The following is a 21,753-nucleotide window of genomic DNA, read 5'->3' as shown; positions in this document are numbered from 1 at the left end:
TTTCTATTGATTGAAATCTGTTCCGTGTTTAAGAAAATGTTTTGTCAAACCTTAAAACTCATTCTTTATCACTAGTCCTATTATTTATGGAATTTTATTAGTAAACTGTATGTAACTGCTATCTCTTTTAGCATGAAGACCAGAATTCCCCAAACAATGACCCTGCTTTCTGCTCCCTTGCATTGACTCTCCATTGACTCTTTGTATATTTTTATTTGTATTTTTGTGACAATAATAACATTTAGCAAGTTTCTATAGTATATTTTTGTGTGCATCTGATGTTTTCTGATAGGTGTAACAAAGCCAAGACTTGTAGAGTTGATTTCTAAGTATAGCAGGTGCAATGCTCTATTAAGATTATGCTTTCCCCTGACAGTACCCATATAAATAATGAATACGTTTCTCCTAATGCTGTGTAGTCTAAGTAGATGTATGAATGCAGCATGGTTTACTTTGAAGGGGTACGCTGCTGCTCAGCAGTTGGAACAAACTGTTCCGAACGCTGGAGTCGGCAGAGGGAGCTTGTGATGTCATAGCCCCGCCCCCTCATGATGTCACGCCCGCCCCTCAATGCAAGTCTATGGGTGGGGGCGTGACGACTGTCACGCCCCCTCCCATAGACTTGCATTGAGGGGGTGGGGCATGACATCATCAGGGGGCGGGGTTATGACATCACAAGCTCCCAGCACCGGCTCCAGCGTTCAGAACAGTTTGTTCCAAACGCTGAGCAGCGGAGTAACCCTTTAAGACTACATAGAGACAATAAATGCCTCTATGAAATATTTATAGGCCACTGATTTTTTTTGCCTTGTTTCATAGGGAACATTAGTTGGATGGACAAAGGGCTTTAAAGCCACTGACTGTGAAGGACAGGATGTAGTAGACATGTTAAGAGAAGCTATCAAGAGGAGAAATGTAAGTATGCCTCAAAATACATTTATGGAGGGAATCATGATGTTTATATTGTTAATACATAAAACTTTATATGGTTTTGTGAGTGTGAAAATAATATACAATGTGAGTTAACACAGCAGCATGGAAGGAAATGTCTAGGTTTCTCTTACCTGACACTTCATGTTCACTAAAATAAGAAAACAAAAACAGCATACTTCCTTTCACTCCTTCATATTATGTTGTCTATATAAGGCATGCATACGTGGGTTTAAAGGGGTACTCTGAAGAAAAAAAATATGTTTTCAAATCAACTGGTGACAGATTTTTAAATGAATTCTGTGTGCCCTGGAGGAAGTCAATCTAGTCTTTTAAGTTAGACACAGCGCTCCCTGCTGCCACCAGGAAATATACACAACATGATCATATCCCCATGGTAAACCTCTCCTGCTCTGGACAATTCCTGACACGGACAGAGGTGACAGTAGAGAGTACTGTGGTCAGATGGAAAGAACTACATAACTTCCTCTAGAACATACAGCAGCTGATAAGTACTGGAAGGCTTAACATTTTTAAATAGAAGTATTTTGCACATCTATTTAACTTTATGTTGCCAATGGATTTGAAAACTTTTTGTTCCTCCAGCGTACCCCTTTAAAGGGCTAATATTATTTTTGAATTAGATACCAGATTGTTTTATTTTTTATTCTATAATCACCAGGAAAACCACAACGTGATCCAACAAAAAACCTGGTAGTAGAAATACCTGCTAAATTCATCTTCAAAAAATGAAATGCTTAAAAGTTTATAATTAAAAAATAGTATAATAATGAAATACACCTGTTTTAGTATTTTTTTTTTTACTTTTTATTTTTGTTTGTCATTAACTGAGCTTCTAAATTTTATGAACTGTACTAGCTGAGTACCCGGCGTTGCCCGTTTTTTCCTTCCTCATCCTTGTTGTGGAGGAAAATTTAACAAAGGAGGAAGCTTTTGACTTCATATCCCATCCCCATATATTGTTGTCATATCCCAACCTCATATCCCGTTCTCATATCCCGTCCTCATACCCCGACCTCCTATCCCGTCCTCCTATCCCGACCTCCTATCCCTACCTCCTATCCAGTCCTCCTATCCCATCCTCCTATCTCAACCTCCTATCCCATCCTCCTATCTCAACCTCCTATCCCGTCCTCCTATCTCGACCTCCTATCCCCTCCTCCTATCTCGACCTCCTATCCCCTCCTCCTATCTCGACCTCCTATCCCCTCCTCCTATCTCGACCTCCTATCCCGTCCTTCTATCCCGTCCTCCTATCTCGACCTCCTATCTCGACCTCCTATCCCATCCTCCTATCCCGTCCTCCTATCTCGAACTCCTATCCCGTCCTCTTATCTCAACCCCCTATCCCGTCCTCCTATCTCCACCTCCTATCCCGACCTCCTATCCGGTCCTCCTATCTCGACCTCCTATCCCGGCCTCCTATCTCGTCCTCCTATCCCGACCTCCTATTCTGTCCTCCTATCCCGTCCTCCTATCCCAACCTCCTAACTCGACCTCCTATCCAGACCATCCTGTCCTCCTATCTTGACCTCCTATCTTGACCTCCCATCCCGTCCTCATATCCGGACCCGTAATAAGAGTACCAGGTATTGAAATATCTCCAGCCGTACGGAAGTTATGTGGGAACATACATTTCCCATTGATTTACATGGGACTTTAAACAAAAACCCCGCTCACAAATGGGGGTAGTTAAGGGTTAAATTAACTATCCTATATTTTAAGGGGACATATAAGTAACATGTGATCAAGTATTTGGAAATATCTCCAGCCGTTTGGAAGTTAGGCAGTAACATATATTTCCCATAGAGTTGTATGGTACTTTAAACATAAACCCCACCCCTGGCAAATGGGTGTGAGTAAGGGTTAAATCACCTATCCTATGTTTGTTGTTGACATATAAGTAACATGTGTGCCAAGTTTCATGTTAATATCTTTAGCCGTTTGGAAGTTTTTGTGGAACATACACACATACATACATACACACACATACATACACACACGTTGAGTTTTATATATATAGATTGATCTTTGGGTAGGAAAAAAGCCTCTCTCCCCATGAGAACTTGATTTCAGTTTTGTAGCCTCCCAATGTGTTACAAGAGGTAATGTAGGGGCAAGGTTTTAAAGTTGCATATATATTGCCTAGATTGATACTGTAGCAATCATTGGTTTAGGACGCCATTTGTCATTAGATTATGTTGATCACCAGGGGTATGACTTTTCACCCCTCCACAATACATAACATTTTTCTTTATACATTTACTCTTCAGCGCCTATGAGATATAAAACAATAGTCCAAATACAGCAGCACAGTAAATAAAAGTTATATAAGCCTGAAGACCCAAGTGCTCGCCACGGAAGTCTACATGGAATGTTGTATGAAGAAGGCAGCGCTTTCAAATGTAAACTGTGATTTGACTCAGTATCTTCTGATAAGAGACAATGAATAGCCAAATTAATAGCAGTTTTTCATTAGCATTTCATATATAAGGTACTGGTACATTTGTATGTTTGTGACACTTGTGGGGATTTTTGGGGATATTCAGTATAATCTGATGCTGCAGAATAAAGAAATCTGCTTAGATTCATGTTTTAAAGTGGTATTCCAGGAAAAAACTTTTTTTTTTTTTATATCAACTGGCTCCAGAAAGTTAAACAGATTTATAAATTACTTCTATTAAAAAATCTTAATCCTTTCAATAATTATCAGCTGCTGAAGTTGAGTTGTTTTCTGTCTGGCAACAGTGCTCTCTGCTGACACCACTGTCTGTCTCGGGAGCTGCACAGAGTAGAAGAGGTTTGCCATGGGGATTTGCTTCTAAACTGGGCGGTTCCCGAGACAGGTGTCATCAGAGAGCACTTAGACAGAAAATAACAACTCAACTTCAGCAGCTCATAAGTACTGAAAGGATAAAAAAGAAAATATAGAAATAATTTACAAATCTTTTTTACTTTCTGGAGCCAGTTGATTTATTAAAAAAAAAGTTTTTTTTCCCCTGGATAACCCCTTTAATGATCAGATAATAAATGATGGAGATAAAATATGCAACATGGTTATGACCTGAGTTCGGCAGAAGATACTGTAATAAACTATGGACTGTGCGCTAGCTTCTAAATCATTAGCCATGGTATATATACTAACATCTGTATGGTATTCTTTCCTGCTTTAAAGGAGTTTGACTTAGACATTGTGGCAATTGTCAATGACACAGTAGGAACCATGATGACATGCGGATATGAAGATCCAGACTGTGAGATTGGACTCATTGCAGGTAATTATTTGTATCAAATATGAGAACAGAAAAGCTGCATTGGTGTGTACTATGATCAGAACAGAACTCAATTACGTTGGCTTCTATGCCCTGCAAAGACATACTACATTGAAGTAAAGCCTCTCACAGCCATCATACAAAGACAGTGGCCCTGATTTACTAAGAGTGGAGTGTAGGTTTCTTAGGTTAATGGGTTTTATTTCCCTTCAATTTTTTTCCATGGTATTTATTATAGGGGTACTCCAGCCCTGAAACATCTTATACCCTATGCAAAGGATAGGGGATAAGATGTCTCACCACGGGGGTCCCACTGCTGGGGACCCCCACAATCTTGTATTTGCCACCCACCTGTTTGAGCTGCACACCTTGGTGCCAGCTCACAAACAGCTGTGTGGTGACCACGGGGGCAGAGTATCGTGAAGTCACGACTCCCCCCCCCCCCCCCCTAGTGTGACATCACCCCCCGCTATGCAAGTCTATGGGAGGGGGCGTGACGCCCCCTCCCATAGACTTGCATAGCGGGGGGTGGGGTGACGTCATTCAGGGGCGGAGTCGTGACATCACGCCCCCTCCCATAGACTTGCATAGCGAGGGTGGGGGGTGACGTCATACGGGGGCGGAGTCGTGACGTCATGATACTCCGGCCCCGTGGTCACCACACGGGTGTTTGTGAGCTGGCACCGAGGCGTGAAGCTCAAACAGGTGAATACAGGCTCAAACAGGCGAATACAAGATCACAGGGGTCCCCAGCGGTGGGATCCCCGCGGTGAGACATCTTATCTCCTTTCCTTTGCATAGGGGATAAGATGTCTCAGGGCCAGAGTACCCCTTTAAGGTTTCCCTACATTTTGCACTTTTCTCTACACTTTGCTTTTTTTTTTTTTTTACACATGCTCTGATCTGTGGGGTTTTCCTCAGCTCAAATTCACCACATTTTATGTGGGAACCTTAGTAAACATGTAGGGTTTTTGTGAAAATGTCAGGGACACATCCCTTTTTTTTACTGCTGCCACACCCCTTTTTTGGGTTTTCTCAGTAAAATGGAGAGTTAGTCGTGTATTTTCAATTCTGCTGCAATGTGCCAGAATCTGGCGCACAACCCGACAACACATTTTGGGATTGCAATAGTAAATCAGGGCCATTATTTTCATGTGTATTCTATGTCTATTAATGTGTTGTTGCACTTTATCATTTCATGGCTCCTCCCCTAAAAAAGGAGTTTTTTCCCCTCAAGAATTTCGTGGCATGTTCTAATGCATAAATTGTTTTTCATGTTTTATTGTATAACATTTAGGGGTTTGTATGGTGGAACACAACGACCTTACAGATCCACTTAAAGAGTCATATAATGAGCACATATGTCTCTTTAATGTGGATTTGTAAGAATGTTGTGTGCCACCATACATACCCCTAAATGTTATAGAATAAAAAATGAAAAACAATACAATACAATCTGAGATATGTCTTTCTTCCCCAGGTACTGGGAGCAATGTTTGTTATATGGAAGAAATGAAGAACATTGAATTTTTAGATGGCGATGAAGGGAAAATGTGTATTAACACAGAATGGGGAGGATTTGGGGATAATGGCCGTCTCTCAGACATCCAGACACAATATGATAGACACGTGGATGTAAATTCCTTAAATCCTGGAAAACAAAGGTAAAATTAATAGAGAATGACATTTGCAGCAGAATTGGTTACTGCATACCATATATACTCGAGTATAAGCCGACCTGAATATAAGTCGAGGACCCTAATTTCACCCCAAAAACCCAGGAAAAGTTATTGACTCGACTATAAGCCTAGGGTGGGAAATACATCATACACCCATGTCATCATCCAGACCCCTGTCATTAACACCCCCTCATCATCACCCCTGTCATCATCACCCTGTCATTTTCCCCCTCATCATCATCACCCTGTCATCATCCCCCCTGTCATTATCCAGACCCCCGTCATCATCACCCTGTCTTCATTCCCCCCCCCCCCTTCATCATCACCGCCTGTCAATCCCTTCATCAGTGGTCTTCAACCTGCGGACCTCCAGATGTTGCAAAACTACAACTCCCAGCATGCCCGGACAGCCATCGGCTGTCCGGGCATGCTGGGTGTTGTATTTTTGAAACATCTGGAGGTCCACAGGTTGAAGACCACTGCGGCCTCCGTCATCATCCAGACCCCCATTTAGTTCTCTACTCACCTCCCCTCGGGAAGAGTGAGCTGATCTGGGCCATCTATGCTGCAGGGACCGTCCGGTGGGAAGGGTTAGTCGTTCCGGGCGGTCCATTTTCACCGGGAGGCCCTCTTCTCCGCTCCGGGCTGGCCCCGGACTAGTGACGTTGCCTTGACGACGATGCACAGGGACGTTCATTCGCAGCTAGGTAGTTTTGCAACATCTGGAGGTCCGCAGGTTGAAGACCACTGAGAAGGGATTGACAGGTGGAGAGTTCACTCAAGTATAAGCCGAGGGGGGTGTTTTCAGCATGAAAAATCGTGCTGAAAAACTCGGCTTATACTCGAGTATATACGCTATGTTAGTTTTGCATTATATAGCTTTTCAATGGTAACTGACCTGCAGCGTTACAGAATCGACCCCCTTTTTGTCTCATAATTGCAAACGGAGGGCCGCTCACATTACACCGCTAATCTACTGTACAGCTACTACTGTACAGCAGCCTGAAACAAATAGCCTGAAGATCAAACATTCAATCCTGGATATATTCCTATATTCAAAGGTTTCCGTCAGTATTTTCAGTCGTTCCAAAAAATTGCCATTTTTTATGAAAAAATTGCAGTGGGGAAAAAATTGGCCAATAATGACTGGAATTACCAAAAGTGACGTTTTTTGGGGACCATAAACAGCCAAAAAAGAGAAATGTAAAAAAGAATGTTTTTATTTCAAAATGTAAAAATTCCAGCCATAAAAATATTGGATCGTGAACAAAATGGACATTCTACTAATGGGCTTAATAGAACTCAACAAGTTAAAATAAACATCCATTTTGGGCTGTTTTTTCAATTGTAAAACATGATTTTCAAATTGAGCTCAAAAGATATTACAGAAATATGTTCTCTTTTCGGTCTCTCCACATCTTGTTACATAAAATTATCGGAATCATGGAATGAAGACATGAAAATGATTCATTTAAATGTGGTACATATTTGATATTAATAGAAAATGTAACAATTTTAATTTACTTGCAGTATGCAAACAACTAATATAGCTTTGCATATATTTCACACAGCTTTGAAAAGATGTCAAGTGGAATGTACCTTGGAGAAATTGTGAGACAGGTTCTGATTGATCTAACCAAGAGAGGCCTCCTATTTCGAGGACAGATTTCTGAACGGCTGAGGACAAAGGGAATATTTGAAACCAAATTTCTGTCTCAGATAGAAAGGTTATGTCTTGTGATCTTGTACATGCCAATATTTTAGCATATGAGTAAAGTAAATCTGTACCATAAAAAGCACATTTAAATGATATATTAGGGAAGAGCAGCATGTTTCTAATATCATATGGTTTAGGTAATATTTAAAGGGGTGGAAAACATTTTTTAAATCAACTGGTGCCAGAAAGTTAAACAGATTTGTAAATTACTTCTATTAAAAAATCTTAATCCTTCCATTACTTATCAGCTGCTGTATGCTACAGAGGAAATTCTTTTCTTTTTGGATTTCTTTTCTGTCACGACCACAGTGCTCTCTGCTGACACCTCTGTCCATGTCAGGAACTGTCCAGAGCAGCATATGTTTGCTATGGGGATTTCTCCTGCTCTGGACAGTTCCTGACATGGACAGAGGTGTCAGCAGAGAGCACTGTGGTCAGACAGAAAAGAAATCCAAAAAGAAAAGAATTTACTCTGTAGTATACAGCCGCTAATAAGTACTGGAAGGATTAAGATTAAGGCATAAACCAGAAGGCAAGGAGGTGTAAATAAAGAGAGAGGCTGGACTCCCCCAAGGACACTTTAGCCTCGCTTATATACAAAAAGGCTTATATATTGGAGCTGGGAAGGACTATGAAGACATGTCTAGAATCCGGATGAGAAGCCCTATATTGCCATATCTTGTAAATCGGAGTGGAAAACGGGAGGCAACTCACTGCTTCAGTGCTCCAAAGACTTTGGTCTTTAGAGCACTACCGGACCATAAGCCGTTCACAGAAAGATTTAGTTACAACAGCTGTTTCACACCGTTATGGTGCTTCGTCAGACTCAGTTTCGCACCTGAGGGAGGGCAGGTAATAAGCTCACGTCACCCATGACACAGGTGAGAGGGGCGTGTACAAAGAACAAATTACATATAAAACCAATTCGACTAATCTTATGCAGCAAACTAGCCGATAAACATGCTAAAGTCGGACCTGTCATTCAGTCTTAAAGGGGTACTCCGGTGAAAACCTTTTTTCCTTTAAATCATCTGGGGGCAGAAACTTAAACATATTTGTAAATTATTTCTATAAAAAAATCTTAATCCTTCCAGTACTTATTAGCTGCTGAATGCTACAGAGGAAATTCCTTTCTTTTTGGAACACTGATGACATCACGAACACAGTGCTCTCTGCTGACATCTCTGTCCATTTTAGCAACCATGCATAGCAGATGTATGCTAAGGGCAGCATGGTGGCTCAGTGGTTAGCACTTCTGCTTTGCAGTGTCGGGGACTTGGGTTCAAATCCCACTAAGGACAACAATAAATAAAGCGTTATTATTATTATAATAACGTCAGCAGAGAGAACTGTGGTCGTGATGTCATCAGAGAGCATTCCAAAAAGAAAATAATTTTCTCTGTAGTATTCAGCAGCTAATAAGTACAGGAGGGATTAAGATTTTTTAATAGAAGTAATTTACAAATATGTTTAACTTTCTGCTACCAGTTGATTTAAAAGAAAAAAGGTTTTCACCGGAGTACCCCTTTAAGTTCCCTAGCGCTGCAGGGGTTACAGGGGAGTTTCTATGTGCTCTAGGTGAAATGATGTGGCCTGAGCATTTCATTCTTGCCTCTGTCGATGTGGAGTCCCTTAACCCCTTAAGGACCGAGCGTTTTCTGTTCTTGCACTTTCATTTTTTCCTCCTTGCCTTTTAAAAATCATAAACCTTTCAATGACACAGGTCTCACACTACAGCACAAGAGAGTGACCCATTTTCCTTTACTTTAAAATTTAGCCCTATGGCAAACAAAATAAAAGAAATAATTAACAAATACTGGTTCATAATAAGGAATGAGGCAGATTTGCAGGATGTAGGTAGACAGAGACCTCTATTTTCGTCTAAAAGATGCCACAATATAGGTGACACATTAACCCGTAGCAAGTTTTCTCAAAAGAACATGACTGGTTACAGAAATCACTTCCAGCAGGTAATTGTAGGTGCAGATCTGCTCTTGGTGTTCATTTATGTGTGTAGATAAAAATATTAATATAGCAGGTGTACCTATTAAACCGCATTTATATATGTTGTCAGATTACTGGACTAGTTTATGCTATTACATGCCCATGCAAACATTTTTATATAGGCTGCACGATACAAGCTCTCAAAGGGCTAAGGAACTTAGGACTTACTGACAGGTCCGACCTTAGCATCCTAGTTTCAGGACATCCTAGTTTCAGTTTCAAGTCCAGCAGGAATGCGTGGGAACTAAGTTCCTGCACTTTTTCCACAGCAGGAACACCATTCCTATTAGCAGGAGTCCTGCAGGACCAGCCCTTGAGTGGAAATCTCGGGTTCCCTCACTTTTTTCCCAAGACTTGACCCCTGGCTAGTTTGTTGCATAAGATTAGTAGAATTTGTTTTATATGTAATTTGTTCTTTGTACACGCTCCTCTCACCTGCATCATGGGTGACGTGAGCTTATTACCTCCCCTCCCTCAGGTGAGAAACGTAGTCTGACAAAGCACCATAACAGTGTGAAACAGTTGCTAACTAAACTAACTAAAGCTTTCTGTGAATGGCTTACGGTCCGGTACTGCTGGCGTTTTTACTGCACTGAAAATAACAGTCTTTGGAGCACTGATGCGGTGAGTTGCCTCTCGTTTTCTGCTATGATTTATTGGCTGCATCTGAAGCTATCTGGTATTGAGCACCCCGCAAGTCTCCTGGTCCTAATCATTGGGGCGCACTGTAGATCAAAAAAATTGTGAACCGGAAACTTCTTTTTATCTTCAAAAAGAGGTTCTGTAGCAGCAGAGTTTTGTTTTAGAGTGGCTAATGTACCCATATAACTTAACATACAGCCTCACCTTTTTATATAGTCACTCTGCTTATCTGTCTTTGTAAAGACAATGGAAGGACATTTATTTGCCATATTGGCCAGTTTTCTGCCTTTTAAAACAGTGGCATGTTTTTGTAAAAGCCCCCATTTTGTCCAAAAGTACACAACTTTTTGGTTTTTAGAATGCAGACAGGGCTTGGTGTTAAGGGGACATTAAAGCTGAAACGTATGCCAGTTTCTAGCTGGCGTAGAGTCCAGTCAGAGGCAAATGCACAGCACAAGATGTGACAGTTTATTATAAGATGTGCACCTCTTAATACATTAGGAGCAGAGTACTCCACTGCAGGTTATCTAAACACATGTAGAACGTCAGGCTGTAGTAATTCTGCCCCTATGCCATTTGTATACACTCATCAATGATTTTGGCTTTTCTTTATACAGTGATCGTCTAGCTCTCCTCCAGGTCAGAAAGATCCTCCAGCAGCTTGGCTTGGATAGTACATGTGATGACAGTATCATTGTGAAGGAAGTTTGTGGTGCAGTGTCAACGAGAGCAGCAAAGTTATGTGGTGCCGGCTTGGCTGCAGTTGTAGATAAAATAAGAGAAAACCGTGGTCTGGATCATCTTAAAACTACTATTGGTGTTGATGGGACCTTGTACAAGTTACACCCACAGTAAGTTATATCAGTATTGCTATATTTATTATATGCAAACCAAGATACTGTATGTATTGCTCAGTCAACATTCTAGAAATGATCTATACATGATACTAAACAGTAAAATAACAGGTGATTCAGTGATTGGTACTGCTTCCTCGCAGTCTTCAGTGGTTGGTACTGCTTCCTCATAGTCTTCAGTGGTTGGTACTGCTTCCTCATAGTCTTCAGTGGTTGGTACTGCTTCCTCACAGTCTTCAGTGATTGGTACTGCTTCCTCGCAGTCTTCAGTGGTTGGTACTGCTTCCTCATAGTCTTCAGTGGTTGGTACTGCTTCCTCATAGTCTTCAGTGGTTGGTACTGCTTCCTCGCAGTCTTCAGTGGTTGGTACTGCTTCCTCATAGTCTTCAGTGGTTGGTACTGCTTCCTCATAGTCTTCAGTGGTTGGTACTGCTTCCTCGCAGTCTTCAGTGGTTGGTACTGCTTCCTCGCAGTCTTCAGTGGTTGGTACTGCTTCCTCATAGTCTTCAGTGGTTGGTACTGCTTCCTCACAGTCTTCAGTGGTTGGTACTGCTTCCTCGCAGTCTTCAGTGGTTGGTACTGCTTCCTCGCAGTCTTCAGTGGTTGGTACTGCTTCCTCGCAGTCTTCAGTGGTTGGTACTGCTCCCTCATAGTCTTCAGTGGTTGGTACTGCTTCCTCATAGTCTTCAGTGGTTGGTACTGCTTCCTCGCAGTCTTCAGTGGTTGGTACTGCTTCCTCATAGTCTTCAGTGGTTGGTACTGCTTCCTCGCAGTCTTCAGTGGTTCATTTGTAAATGGTGTGTCCTCTGCAGGGAGTTTTAGGTTATCCTCTTGTGTATTTCTTTTAGTACATCCACACACACCCCAGGAGAGGAGTTAGGTGGAAAGATAGAAAAAAATAACGTAGTCTTTTTTACGTGTTATGTGGACATATAGACTGAGAAGGAACCCAATAGTACATACACAAATGTTCAATTCATGGTTGCCACACATCACAACGTATAGAACTTTAGAATCAGCCACTGAGGGTTTTGAGCCAGATACCATTAGGCATCTTCAGAGGTCTCATGCATCCATGCCTTTATGGCTCAGAGCAATTTTAGGGGCACAGGGAAACCTTTGCAACATTAATGGTTTTAATGTCAAGGCTGTGTGGTTTATAAGAACATTACACATACAGACTCTAGCATCTCTGCTCTTCAAAGACAAACTTACTCTTTGATTTAACCTCTTCAGGACATAGGGCGTATGGATACGCCCTGCATTCTGAGTCCTTATGGACCGAGGGCGTATCCATACGCCCGTGGGAAATCCGGTCCCCACCGCTAGCCGGTTGGGGACCGGAGCCGGATGCCTGCTGAAATCGTTCAGCAGGCATCTCGGCATATATCGCCCAGGGGGGTCATCATGGCCCCAATTCAGATGAACGATGTGCTTTGATTCCGTTCCCTGCCGCTCGCCGGGCAGGGATCGGAGCCGGATGTCTGCTGATTTCAATCAGCAGACATCCCGGCAGTGTACAGTGTCCAGAGGACCTCCTATACCGACGATCGCTGCAAGACGCTGGTAACTACTTACCGGCATTCTGCAGCGGTTTCGGGTCATCAGGGTCACGTGTTACCCTGTGACATGGATATAGATGGTTACTGGTGGTGTAGCATACACCACCAATCACCATCCTTGCTGTACTGGGGGCTGGCATTGTGGCCACCCCCCTCAGTACAGTTGTGATTGGGTGGCCAAAGTGGCCACATCAATCACATAGTAATGGGAGGGGATTGGGTGGGCTAGGAGCATGTTGCTCCGTTCTGCCCACCATTTCACAGAGATGTTTTTTAATTATTTTTTTTCGGCGTACCTCAGTGGGTGTCCGTGGGTCCGTAGCACCTTTAGCTGCATGACCCCGGCCCTGCTGGGTCTCTGTGGTCTGCCGCCAGCCTTTTTTTTTTTTTGGCACAGATCTTCTTTTTTTTTTCCCTAAGCGTGTGTGCGGACCCTCTTAGTTATAAAAGAGCGGTCCGCCACCGTTTGTTAAAGCCCACCCGCCGCTGATCAGTCCCGTAGTACTGATCAGTGTTTTTTTTGTGGTGCTGGCGCTTTTTTCGCGTTTTCTAGCGCTTTTTTGCACCCATAGGCGGTCCGTGCCACCAGTAGCAGGCGTGTACTGTGTGGACGGACCGTACCTGTGTGTGCAGCCTGTCCCACCGCTGTCAGTGATTTATCACTGATGAGCGTTTTTTTGGGGGTTCAGGCAGGTGCATTTTTTTCGGGGTTAAGCTTTTTTTAATTTTATTTTTCGGGTTTTTTGTGTGGGGGTCTGTGTACAAGCCACCAGCCACTGTTCTGGGCTGAGTGGCCGGACCCCCTCTGACTTCTGCGCCCCCTGCCGCCACAAGCGCTAATCAGTGCGCACACCACTGATTAGATAAACGCTTTTTTTGGCGAAGGGCTTTTTTACGCTAGAAGTCCCATTTTAAAACATTTTTTTTTTTTTAAGTCCCCTTTTTATTTTTTTTCTGTTAGGGCGGGTTAGTTTAGTTAGATTAGGTTAGGGAGGGTTAGGGCGGGCTAGGGAAGTAGTATCGCACCACACCACACACAGCACATACACCAATAAAGTTTCCCCCCCCCCACACACACACATCCGTATCCCCATTAGAGTAGGGAAATGGCCCGCAGAGTGTTTTCGGCGGAGGAGGCATATGCCATAATTGCCTCCGACACCGAGAGCGGCTCAGAGGACGATTAAGACCCCACCTTCCTTATTTCATCATCCTCCTCATCATCTAGTTCTGATGATGAGCCACCAAGGCGGCGGAGACGCCGCCGTGCGGTGCCGCAAACCTCCTCTGCCCTTGACCCTGTGCCCCATGCTAGTATGAGTCCCCCTGGGGCGACTCAGGAATCAAGATTAACATCGCCGGGTTAACTGAAAAGGACTTTTTCGGTAATTTTTTCAGTGAAGACTTTGTTAATCTAATGGTTACACAGACGAATCTGTATGCCCAACAGTTTGTCGCCGCTAACCCGGGCTCACTTTTAGCTAGACCCGGTGGCTGGACTCCAGTCGATGCAGCCGAAATGAGAACCTTTTGGGGCCTCGTGCTGCATATGGGTCTAGTTAAAAAATCCAGTGTCAGGCAATACATACACACCCCTATACAGTATGAACTGATCCGGCGTATGACCGTCTGTATAAAATCAGGCCGGTCATCAATCACTTCGGGGCCAGATTTTGGGAGGCCTATGTCCCTGGAAGGGAGGTCGCTATTGATGAGTCTCTCATCAGCTTTAAGGGGATACATTCCTACCAAGCGGGCGCGGTATGGTGTGAAGATGTATAAACTTCGCGAGAGTACCTCCGGGTACACTTGCACGTTTATGGTGTACGAGGGACGAGATTCCCGCATTGAACCCCCAGATTGTTCCCCCATTTTGGGTGTTAGCGGGAAAATCGTTTGGGGCCTTTTGCACCCATTGCTAGATAAAGGTTACCACCTTTACGTGGATAACTTTTATACTAGTATCCCTCTCTTCACATCCCTCGCCGCCAGATCCACGCTCGCTTGTGGGACAGTCCGGAAGAATCAAAGAGGCCTTCCTTCCTATCCCCTGCAGACTCCTATCCCCCGGGTGAGTCCTGTGCCTTTTCCCATGAGAACCTGTTGTTGGTCCGGTATAAGGACAAGAGGGATGTTCACCACTATTCAAGGGAATGGCAGCATTCCTGTCCCTGTGCGAGGTACCGTGGGACCGGTCCTCAAGCCCGATTGTATTCTGGACCACAATCGGTATATGGGGGGGGAGTTGATCTTTGTGATCAAGTCCTCAAGTCATATAATGCCATGCAGAAAACAAAGGTATGGTACAAAAAAGTTGCGGTCTACATGGTACAGGTTGCCATGTACAACTCTTTTGTACTGTACAAGTACGCTGGCAACACAGGGACATACCTGGAGTTCCAAGAGGAAGTTCTAAAGGCCCTCATCTATGGTGACCACCAAAGAGCGGGTCAGACAACCTCTGGAACTTAAGGTCCCCGGATCGTCCCCGGCCAACACTTTCCAGGTGTGATCCCCCACACTGGAAAGAAGGGACGATCTCAGAAGTAATGCAGAGTGGGTCGCAAGAGGGGGATTCGGAAGGACACCACCATTCAATGCGACACTTGCCCCGATCATCCGGGCCTCTGCATAGGCTGCTTCAGGGAGTATCACACTTCCATGGAGTACAAAATTTTCCATCCTTTGCCCCAATTTTCATTCCCCACAATTCGACTCCAATGTACCAGTCCAGAGTACATTGTCTTCCAAATTTTATAACAACCTCCCCCCCCCAGAAAAAAAAAAAAAACTGCCAAAACCAAAACCTTTTTACCAATACCCCCAATATTTTTTTTTGTTCTTCCCCCTAAAAAATGGGTCATGGGACACAGAGTCAACAGCATTGGAGGTTTGCAGTTGCCTCAAATGCGCAATGCTCTCTCTCCCCACCTAAGCGGGGTGCGCATTTGAGGTAACAGAATAGGGACGGCCCCACACATCCCCTTCCCAGAATGATGATTCAGAGTATAGGGTTTGGGGCGGGCATCATTTTTACTTTTGGCTGTACTCTGGGTCATCATTCTGGGAATATCAGTACTAAAATTGCAATTTTCTTCCCCCCCCATAGTACACTTCATCCATTCCTGGAAAATAAATGAAGGGAACACCCGTCTGTTCCAAATCTCAACTTCACCCTATACACCTTCCCTAGGGGGTGTACTGTTTGTAATAGGCTCACATGTGGGTGTTCCTTTCTTGTATTTTCCTCCGAATGTATGTAACTGTTAGGTCCGTAAAAAACATCCGCCTCAAATGCGAAGAGTTCTCGTTGAGCTCTGTCGTATTTCCAGGCGACAATTCGGAGTCACATGTTAGTTGTTCCCAGAAAGATGAAGCAGAGCATAGGTTGAAAATTGCAATTTTCAAAAGCTACCCTTCATCCATTCCTGGAAAATAAATTTAGGAAACACCTGTGCGTTCAAAATGTCCTCTTTACCCCTATACCCATTCTTTAGGGTGGGTACTTTCTGTAATGGTGTCACATGCAGGTGTTTCATTTTTGTATTTTCCTCGGAATATATGTTAACGTCAGCTACTGATATGCCATAGGCCTCAAATACAAACTGACATCTATGACTTCTGAGCCTTGTTGTGCGCCTGTCCAGCAAGTTACCCCATATGTGGATGTATTTTCATAGTCAGGGGAAAAAGCCCTCCAAAATTTGTAACCCAATTCCTCATATTACCCCTTGTGAAAATGTTAAAAATTGGGTAACCCCAGCATTTTAGTGTAAAAAAAAAATCTAATTTTTCAATTTATGGCCCACTTTTCAAAAAACCTGTGAGGTATTATTTCCCACTGTACCCCTTGTTACGTTCATTGAGGGGTGTAGTTTCTAAAATGGTGTCACATGTGTTTTTTTTTTTGCTGTTGGGGGCTTTATAAATGCACATGACCCCCGACTTCAATTTCGACAAAATTTTCACTCCTTCCATTCTGAGCATTGCAGTGCGTCCACAGAGCAATTTACATCCACATATGGGGTATTTTTTTTCTCAGACAAAATTGTTCTACAAATTTTGGGGGCCTTTTGCCCTATTACCCAATGTGAAAATGAAACATTTGGGGTAACACTATCAATATAGTGCAAAAAAAATGTTCACTTTTATGGCCCACTGTTCAAAAAACCTGTGAGGTGTAAGTACTCACTGTAACACTGTTACGTTCCCCGAGGGGTCTAGTTTCCAAAATGTAATGCCATGTGTTTTTTTTTTTTTTTTGCTCTCCTGGCACCATAGGGGTTTCCTAAATGCGGCATGCCCCCAGAGCAAAATTTGCTTCCAAAAAAGCCAAAATGTGACTCCTTCTCTTCAGAGACCTGTAGTGCACCAGCAGAGCACTTTTCACCCCCATATGGGGTGTTTTCTGAATCGGGAGAAATTGGGCTTCAAATTTTGGGGGGGGTATTTTCTGCTATTACCCTTTTTAAAAATGTAAAATGTTTGGGAAACCAAGCATTTTATGTAATTTTTTTTTTTTTTACATATGCAAAAGTCATGAAAACCCTGTGGGGTATTAAGGTTCACTTTACCCCTTGTTACATTCCCCAAGGGGTCTAGTTTCCAAAATGGTATGCCATGTGTTTTTTTTTTGCTGTTTTGACACCCTAGGGGCTTCTTAAAGGTGACATGCCCCCCAAAAACCATCCATTTCAGAAAAATGTTCTCTCCAAAATCCCCTCTACTGCGCCCGCCGAACACTTTACATAGACATATGAGGTATTTGCTTACTCAAGAGAAATTGGGCTACAAATACAAGTAATAAATTTTTTTTCTCCTTTTACCCCTTGCAAAATTCAAAAATTGGGTCTACAAGAACATGTAGATTTTGAATTTTCTCCTTCACTTTGCTGCTATTCCTCTGAAACACCTAAAGGGTTTAAACACTGACTGAATGTCATTTTGAATACTTTGGGGGGTGCAGTTTTTATAATGGGGTAATTTGTGGGGTATTTCTAATATGAAGACCCTTCAAATCCACTTCAAAACTGAACTGGTCCCTGAAAAATAGCGAGTTTGAAAATTTTGTGAAAAATTGGAAAATTGCTGCTGAACTTTGAAGCCCTCTGGTGTCTTCCAAAAGTAAAAACTCATCGATTTTATGATGCAAACATAAAGTAGACATATTGTATATGTGAATAATAAAAAAAAAATGGAATATCCATTTTCCTTACAAGCAGAGAGCTTCAAAGTTTGAAAAATGCAAAGTTTTCAATTTTTTCATGAAATTTTGGGATTTTTCACCAAGAAAGGATGCAAGTTACCACAAAATTTTACCACTATGTTAAAGTAGAATATGTCATGAAAAAACATTCTCGGAATCAGAATGATAACTAAAAGCATTCCAGAGTTATTAATGTTTAAAGTGACAGTGGTCAGATGATCAAAAAACGCTCTGGTCCTTAAGGCCAAAATGGGCTTGGTCCTGAAGGGGTTAAGGTTGGCAGATGATTGATTATCATGGTGATCTTCATGGAATGAAACATGATGGGGAACATTCTGAAACCCCTGTGTTGGGTGCCACTAGAGCTTGCCCTGCCCATACTTCCATAGCACTTAAAGGGGTATTCCAGGAAAAAACTTTTTTTATATATATATCAACTGGCTCCAGAAAGTTAAACAGATTTGTAAATTACTTCTATTAAAAAATCTTAATCCTTTCAATAATTATCAGCTGCTGAAGTTGAGTTGTTGTTTTCTGTCTGGCAACAGTGCTCTCTTCTGACATCTCTGCTTGTCTTGGGAACCGCACAGAGTAGAAGAGGTTTGCTATGGGGATTTGCTTCTAAACTGGGCGGTTGCCGAGACAGGTGTCATCAGAGAGCACTTAGACAGAAAAGAACAACTCAACTTCATCAGCTCATTTGTACTGAAAGGATTAAAAATTTGTAATAGAAGTAATTTACAAATCTGTTTAACTTTCTGGAGCCAGTTGATATATATAAAAAAGTTTTTTCCTGGATAACCCCTTTAAATATCCTTTGATTAATAATGCTCTTAGATAATTGGCACTGTTACATGTCATCTGAGATAAGGTTCTGCAGTCCCTGGCAAAAATTGTGGAATTCCCATCTTGAGGATATTTATTAAGCTTTTCTACTTTTCAGCAAACACACAAATCCTAGATATGACACACAACAATGTCAACATTAAAGCTGAGCATTGTTGGGCTTCATGAAAAAGAATTGGAAGTAAATTATTTTAAATTAATAATGCAATATTTTTCCAAATCAAGTAGAAGAAGTACAATGGATTCACTCAATGTTGGGAGAAAAAATTAAGAAATTGCCTTGTGCTAAATTGTGAATTTATCTTCAGTTAAAAAGACAGGCCTACAGATTTTACCGAGCTGTGAATCTGGATGACTGAAATAATTAATACTGACCTTCTAAGAATACTAACCTTCCATGATCACCTGACACTGCCATTATGTACTCACCTTCCAAGATCCCCTGCCATTATGACTGTGCCCACTCTTGCACTTACACTCTTAATGTTTTCACCCCAGTCCGACCACTTTAGAATGTGTAAATAAATAGATTCATAAGCCTTTTAAGTGCTAAAGTCCTAGGCTATCCCTGCTAACCAAAACTCTAGACAGCCTTAACTTTTTAAAAGGTATATAAGAATTATACATGTAATGGTTACAAATACTACTCTTTGCTGGTAATGTACACAAATTTGACAACTTTTGAGCTGCTCTAGATATAGAATATTCAGAGGACTTAATAGCATATTTTAGTATGTTCATTCTTTCTTGTTCTTTTTTAGTTTCTCTAGAATCATGCAAGAAACTGTGAAGAAGTTGTCACCGCAATGTGATGTGACATTTATCCTTTCAGAAGATGGCAGTGGAAAGGGAGCCGCACTTATCACTGCAGTGGCCAAAAAGTTCCACAGTAGAGAGGAACAGGACAAGAATTAGATGGCTACCAAAGCAAAACTTATCTGAGTCTACAACACATGCAACACTCAACAATAAATATATACAAAGTGTCACAAAAATAACAATTTAAAAAGTATTAACTATTTTCTATTAGTATCCTGCTGCAAAGTCTGTGTAACTCTTTCACAAGGTTGGCTGTTCTGCTGCCTCTAACATAGATAGAATGCTCCTTGCTCCACCTAGTTTTCCTCTCCCTTGTCTTAGTTTTAGAGATACAAGTAGGGATATGGGTGGAGGTAATATACAGCATATTAGTGTGTGAATATGGAGAAAAGCATCATAGTACTAAGGAAGGACAGATCAGCTTCATGGTCTGTCAGTGCAAAGGAGAAGAGATCCTTCAATGTTTGTAGAAGAGGAAAGTAGTGCAGAAATAAAGCCGTAGCATCCTGGGCAAACAGACATGGGAGAATACAGCCACATAAGGGAGAAGTCAGAAACCAGAAGCAGGTTGCAAACTATGGGTAAAATTTATCAAAAGCAGTGGAGAGGAAAAGTTGACCAATTGCCCATAGCAACCAATCAGATCGCTTCTTTCATTTGTAACAATACTTCTAAAAAATAAAAGAAGCAATCTGATTGGTTGCTATGGGCAACTGGTGAACTTTTTCTCAGCACAGGTCTTGCTAAATCTCCCCTTATGTATCAAGGGTCTGAAATTGAATGGAGGAATAAAGATTGCAGCCTATATACAGTATTTATATTCCCCAACATAAAATACTTTAATGGATTACGTCTATCAAGTGTACAGGATCTTTTAGTATCCGCACTATGTATGAATTACATTTGTAGAGGTAATATATTCACATTGTGTGTCTGCCTGTAAAACAGCTCCTTTATTTTGTTTCATCACTTACAAAATAGTAAAAATCCCAAAACTCTATGTGTAAGTGAAGCATTTTTCCACCCCTTTGTTTTGTGTGCTGTTGATGTGTAGGAGCACCAGATTTATTAAATGTTCACAGGGTATTTCATAAATATTGTACAGGTAAACATTTTCTGAAATTTCTCTCTTCACATACACCAAAAAGCTAAGCTAAGTCTGGGCTGGTGTAGTTTTAGAGACTTTTCAGTGGCTTTGCGCCTTTTAACAAAAAGGCGCAGTTCATAAAACCCTTCCATATCATGGGTATTGCCAAAACCAGTGGATTGCAACTCAAAACCAGCAGAAATGTGTAAACCAAAAGGCACAAAAAAGGCGCAAATAAACTCGGCTTGCGCCTTTTTTTTAGACACAAAAAACAGTCTAAAGACAATGATAAATGCCATACTATATTTATGTTGTTTTAGTATTTTTTATGTAATGAAAATGATCTAAACTACTTCTATTCTGTAGATGAGCAGGACTTGTGTTTTATAATATCTACTAATAAGTCAATTTTCTAGAACAGTGTTTCCCAAATGGTCCTCACGCACCCCCAACAGGTCATGTTTCCAGGATTTCCTTAGTCTTTCACAGGTCATATAATTGTGGTAATGCCTGATACATTGACCATTATTATATCACCTATGAATGACTAAGGGAATCCTGAAAACATGACCTGTTGGGAGGTTCTGGAGGGCCATTTGGGAAGCACTGTTCTTAGGGGTGGACAGTAGAGGCAATAGAGGATCATGGGGCCCCCCCTGCACCATTTACCCATGTGTGAGCCATACCTCCACATAAGAATTTATACAACATACTGACCCTACATATAAATTTACTATATACTGGTCCCCACAAATGCATTTATACTATATACTGACATTATATATGAATAATAGATATAATATTCAGCAGCATGATTGATAAATATATATGCTTCTTATTAGCGCACAACCCACTCTTGGTGGTCATTAGGGTGGACTGTGCCCCAGTACCCCTATCTGTATACAGAGATTCACCCTTCCTCAAATAATACTGTATCTGAATACACCCATACTGTGACTGAATAACACTGCCATACCAGAACTGGACAATACCGCCATACCAGAAGTGAAAAATACCACCATACTGTCACTGAATAACAGCGCCATACCAGAAGTGAGCAATGCCACCATACCATGACTGAATAACATTGCCATACCAGAACTGAACACTACCA

General features: G+C 41.9%; 1 protein-coding gene across 8 annotated transcripts in view; it reads left to right on the top strand.

The window, feature by feature from the left end:
- LOC130282257 (hexokinase HKDC1-like) overlaps nucleotides 1-20,581 on the top strand; it is a 62,991-nt gene extending 42,410 nt beyond the window's left edge. For 4 of the 8 annotated variants that reach the window (XM_056530299.1, XM_056530298.1, XM_056530300.1 and 1 more), the window contains 6 exons: nucleotides 820-915; nucleotides 4,127-4,226; nucleotides 5,704-5,887; nucleotides 7,474-7,629; nucleotides 10,883-11,116; nucleotides 19,495-20,581. In XM_056530299.1, the coding sequence (XP_056386274.1) occupies nucleotides 820-915; nucleotides 4,127-4,226; nucleotides 5,704-5,887; nucleotides 7,474-7,629; nucleotides 10,883-11,116; nucleotides 19,495-19,648 (924 nt within the window). In that variant the 3' untranslated portion in view covers nucleotides 19,649-20,581. Of the gene's footprint in view, nucleotides 1-819; nucleotides 916-4,126; nucleotides 4,227-5,703; nucleotides 5,888-7,473; nucleotides 7,630-10,101; nucleotides 10,239-10,882; nucleotides 11,117-19,494 lie in introns of those variants that run through there. The other 4 variants (XM_056530301.1, XM_056530302.1, XM_056530305.1 and 1 more) reach the window with 4 other exon arrangements.
- Nucleotides 20,582-21,753: the final 1,172 nt, after the last annotated feature.

Source organism: Hyla sarda, chromosome 7 (genome assembly GCF_029499605.1).
Source record: "Hyla sarda isolate aHylSar1 chromosome 7, aHylSar1.hap1, whole genome shotgun sequence".
Lineage (NCBI taxonomy): Eukaryota > Metazoa > Chordata > Amphibia > Anura > Hylidae > Hyla > Hyla sarda.
Note: the sequence above shows the minus strand (reverse complement) of the source record. Positions and strands in the feature narration are given on the sequence as shown.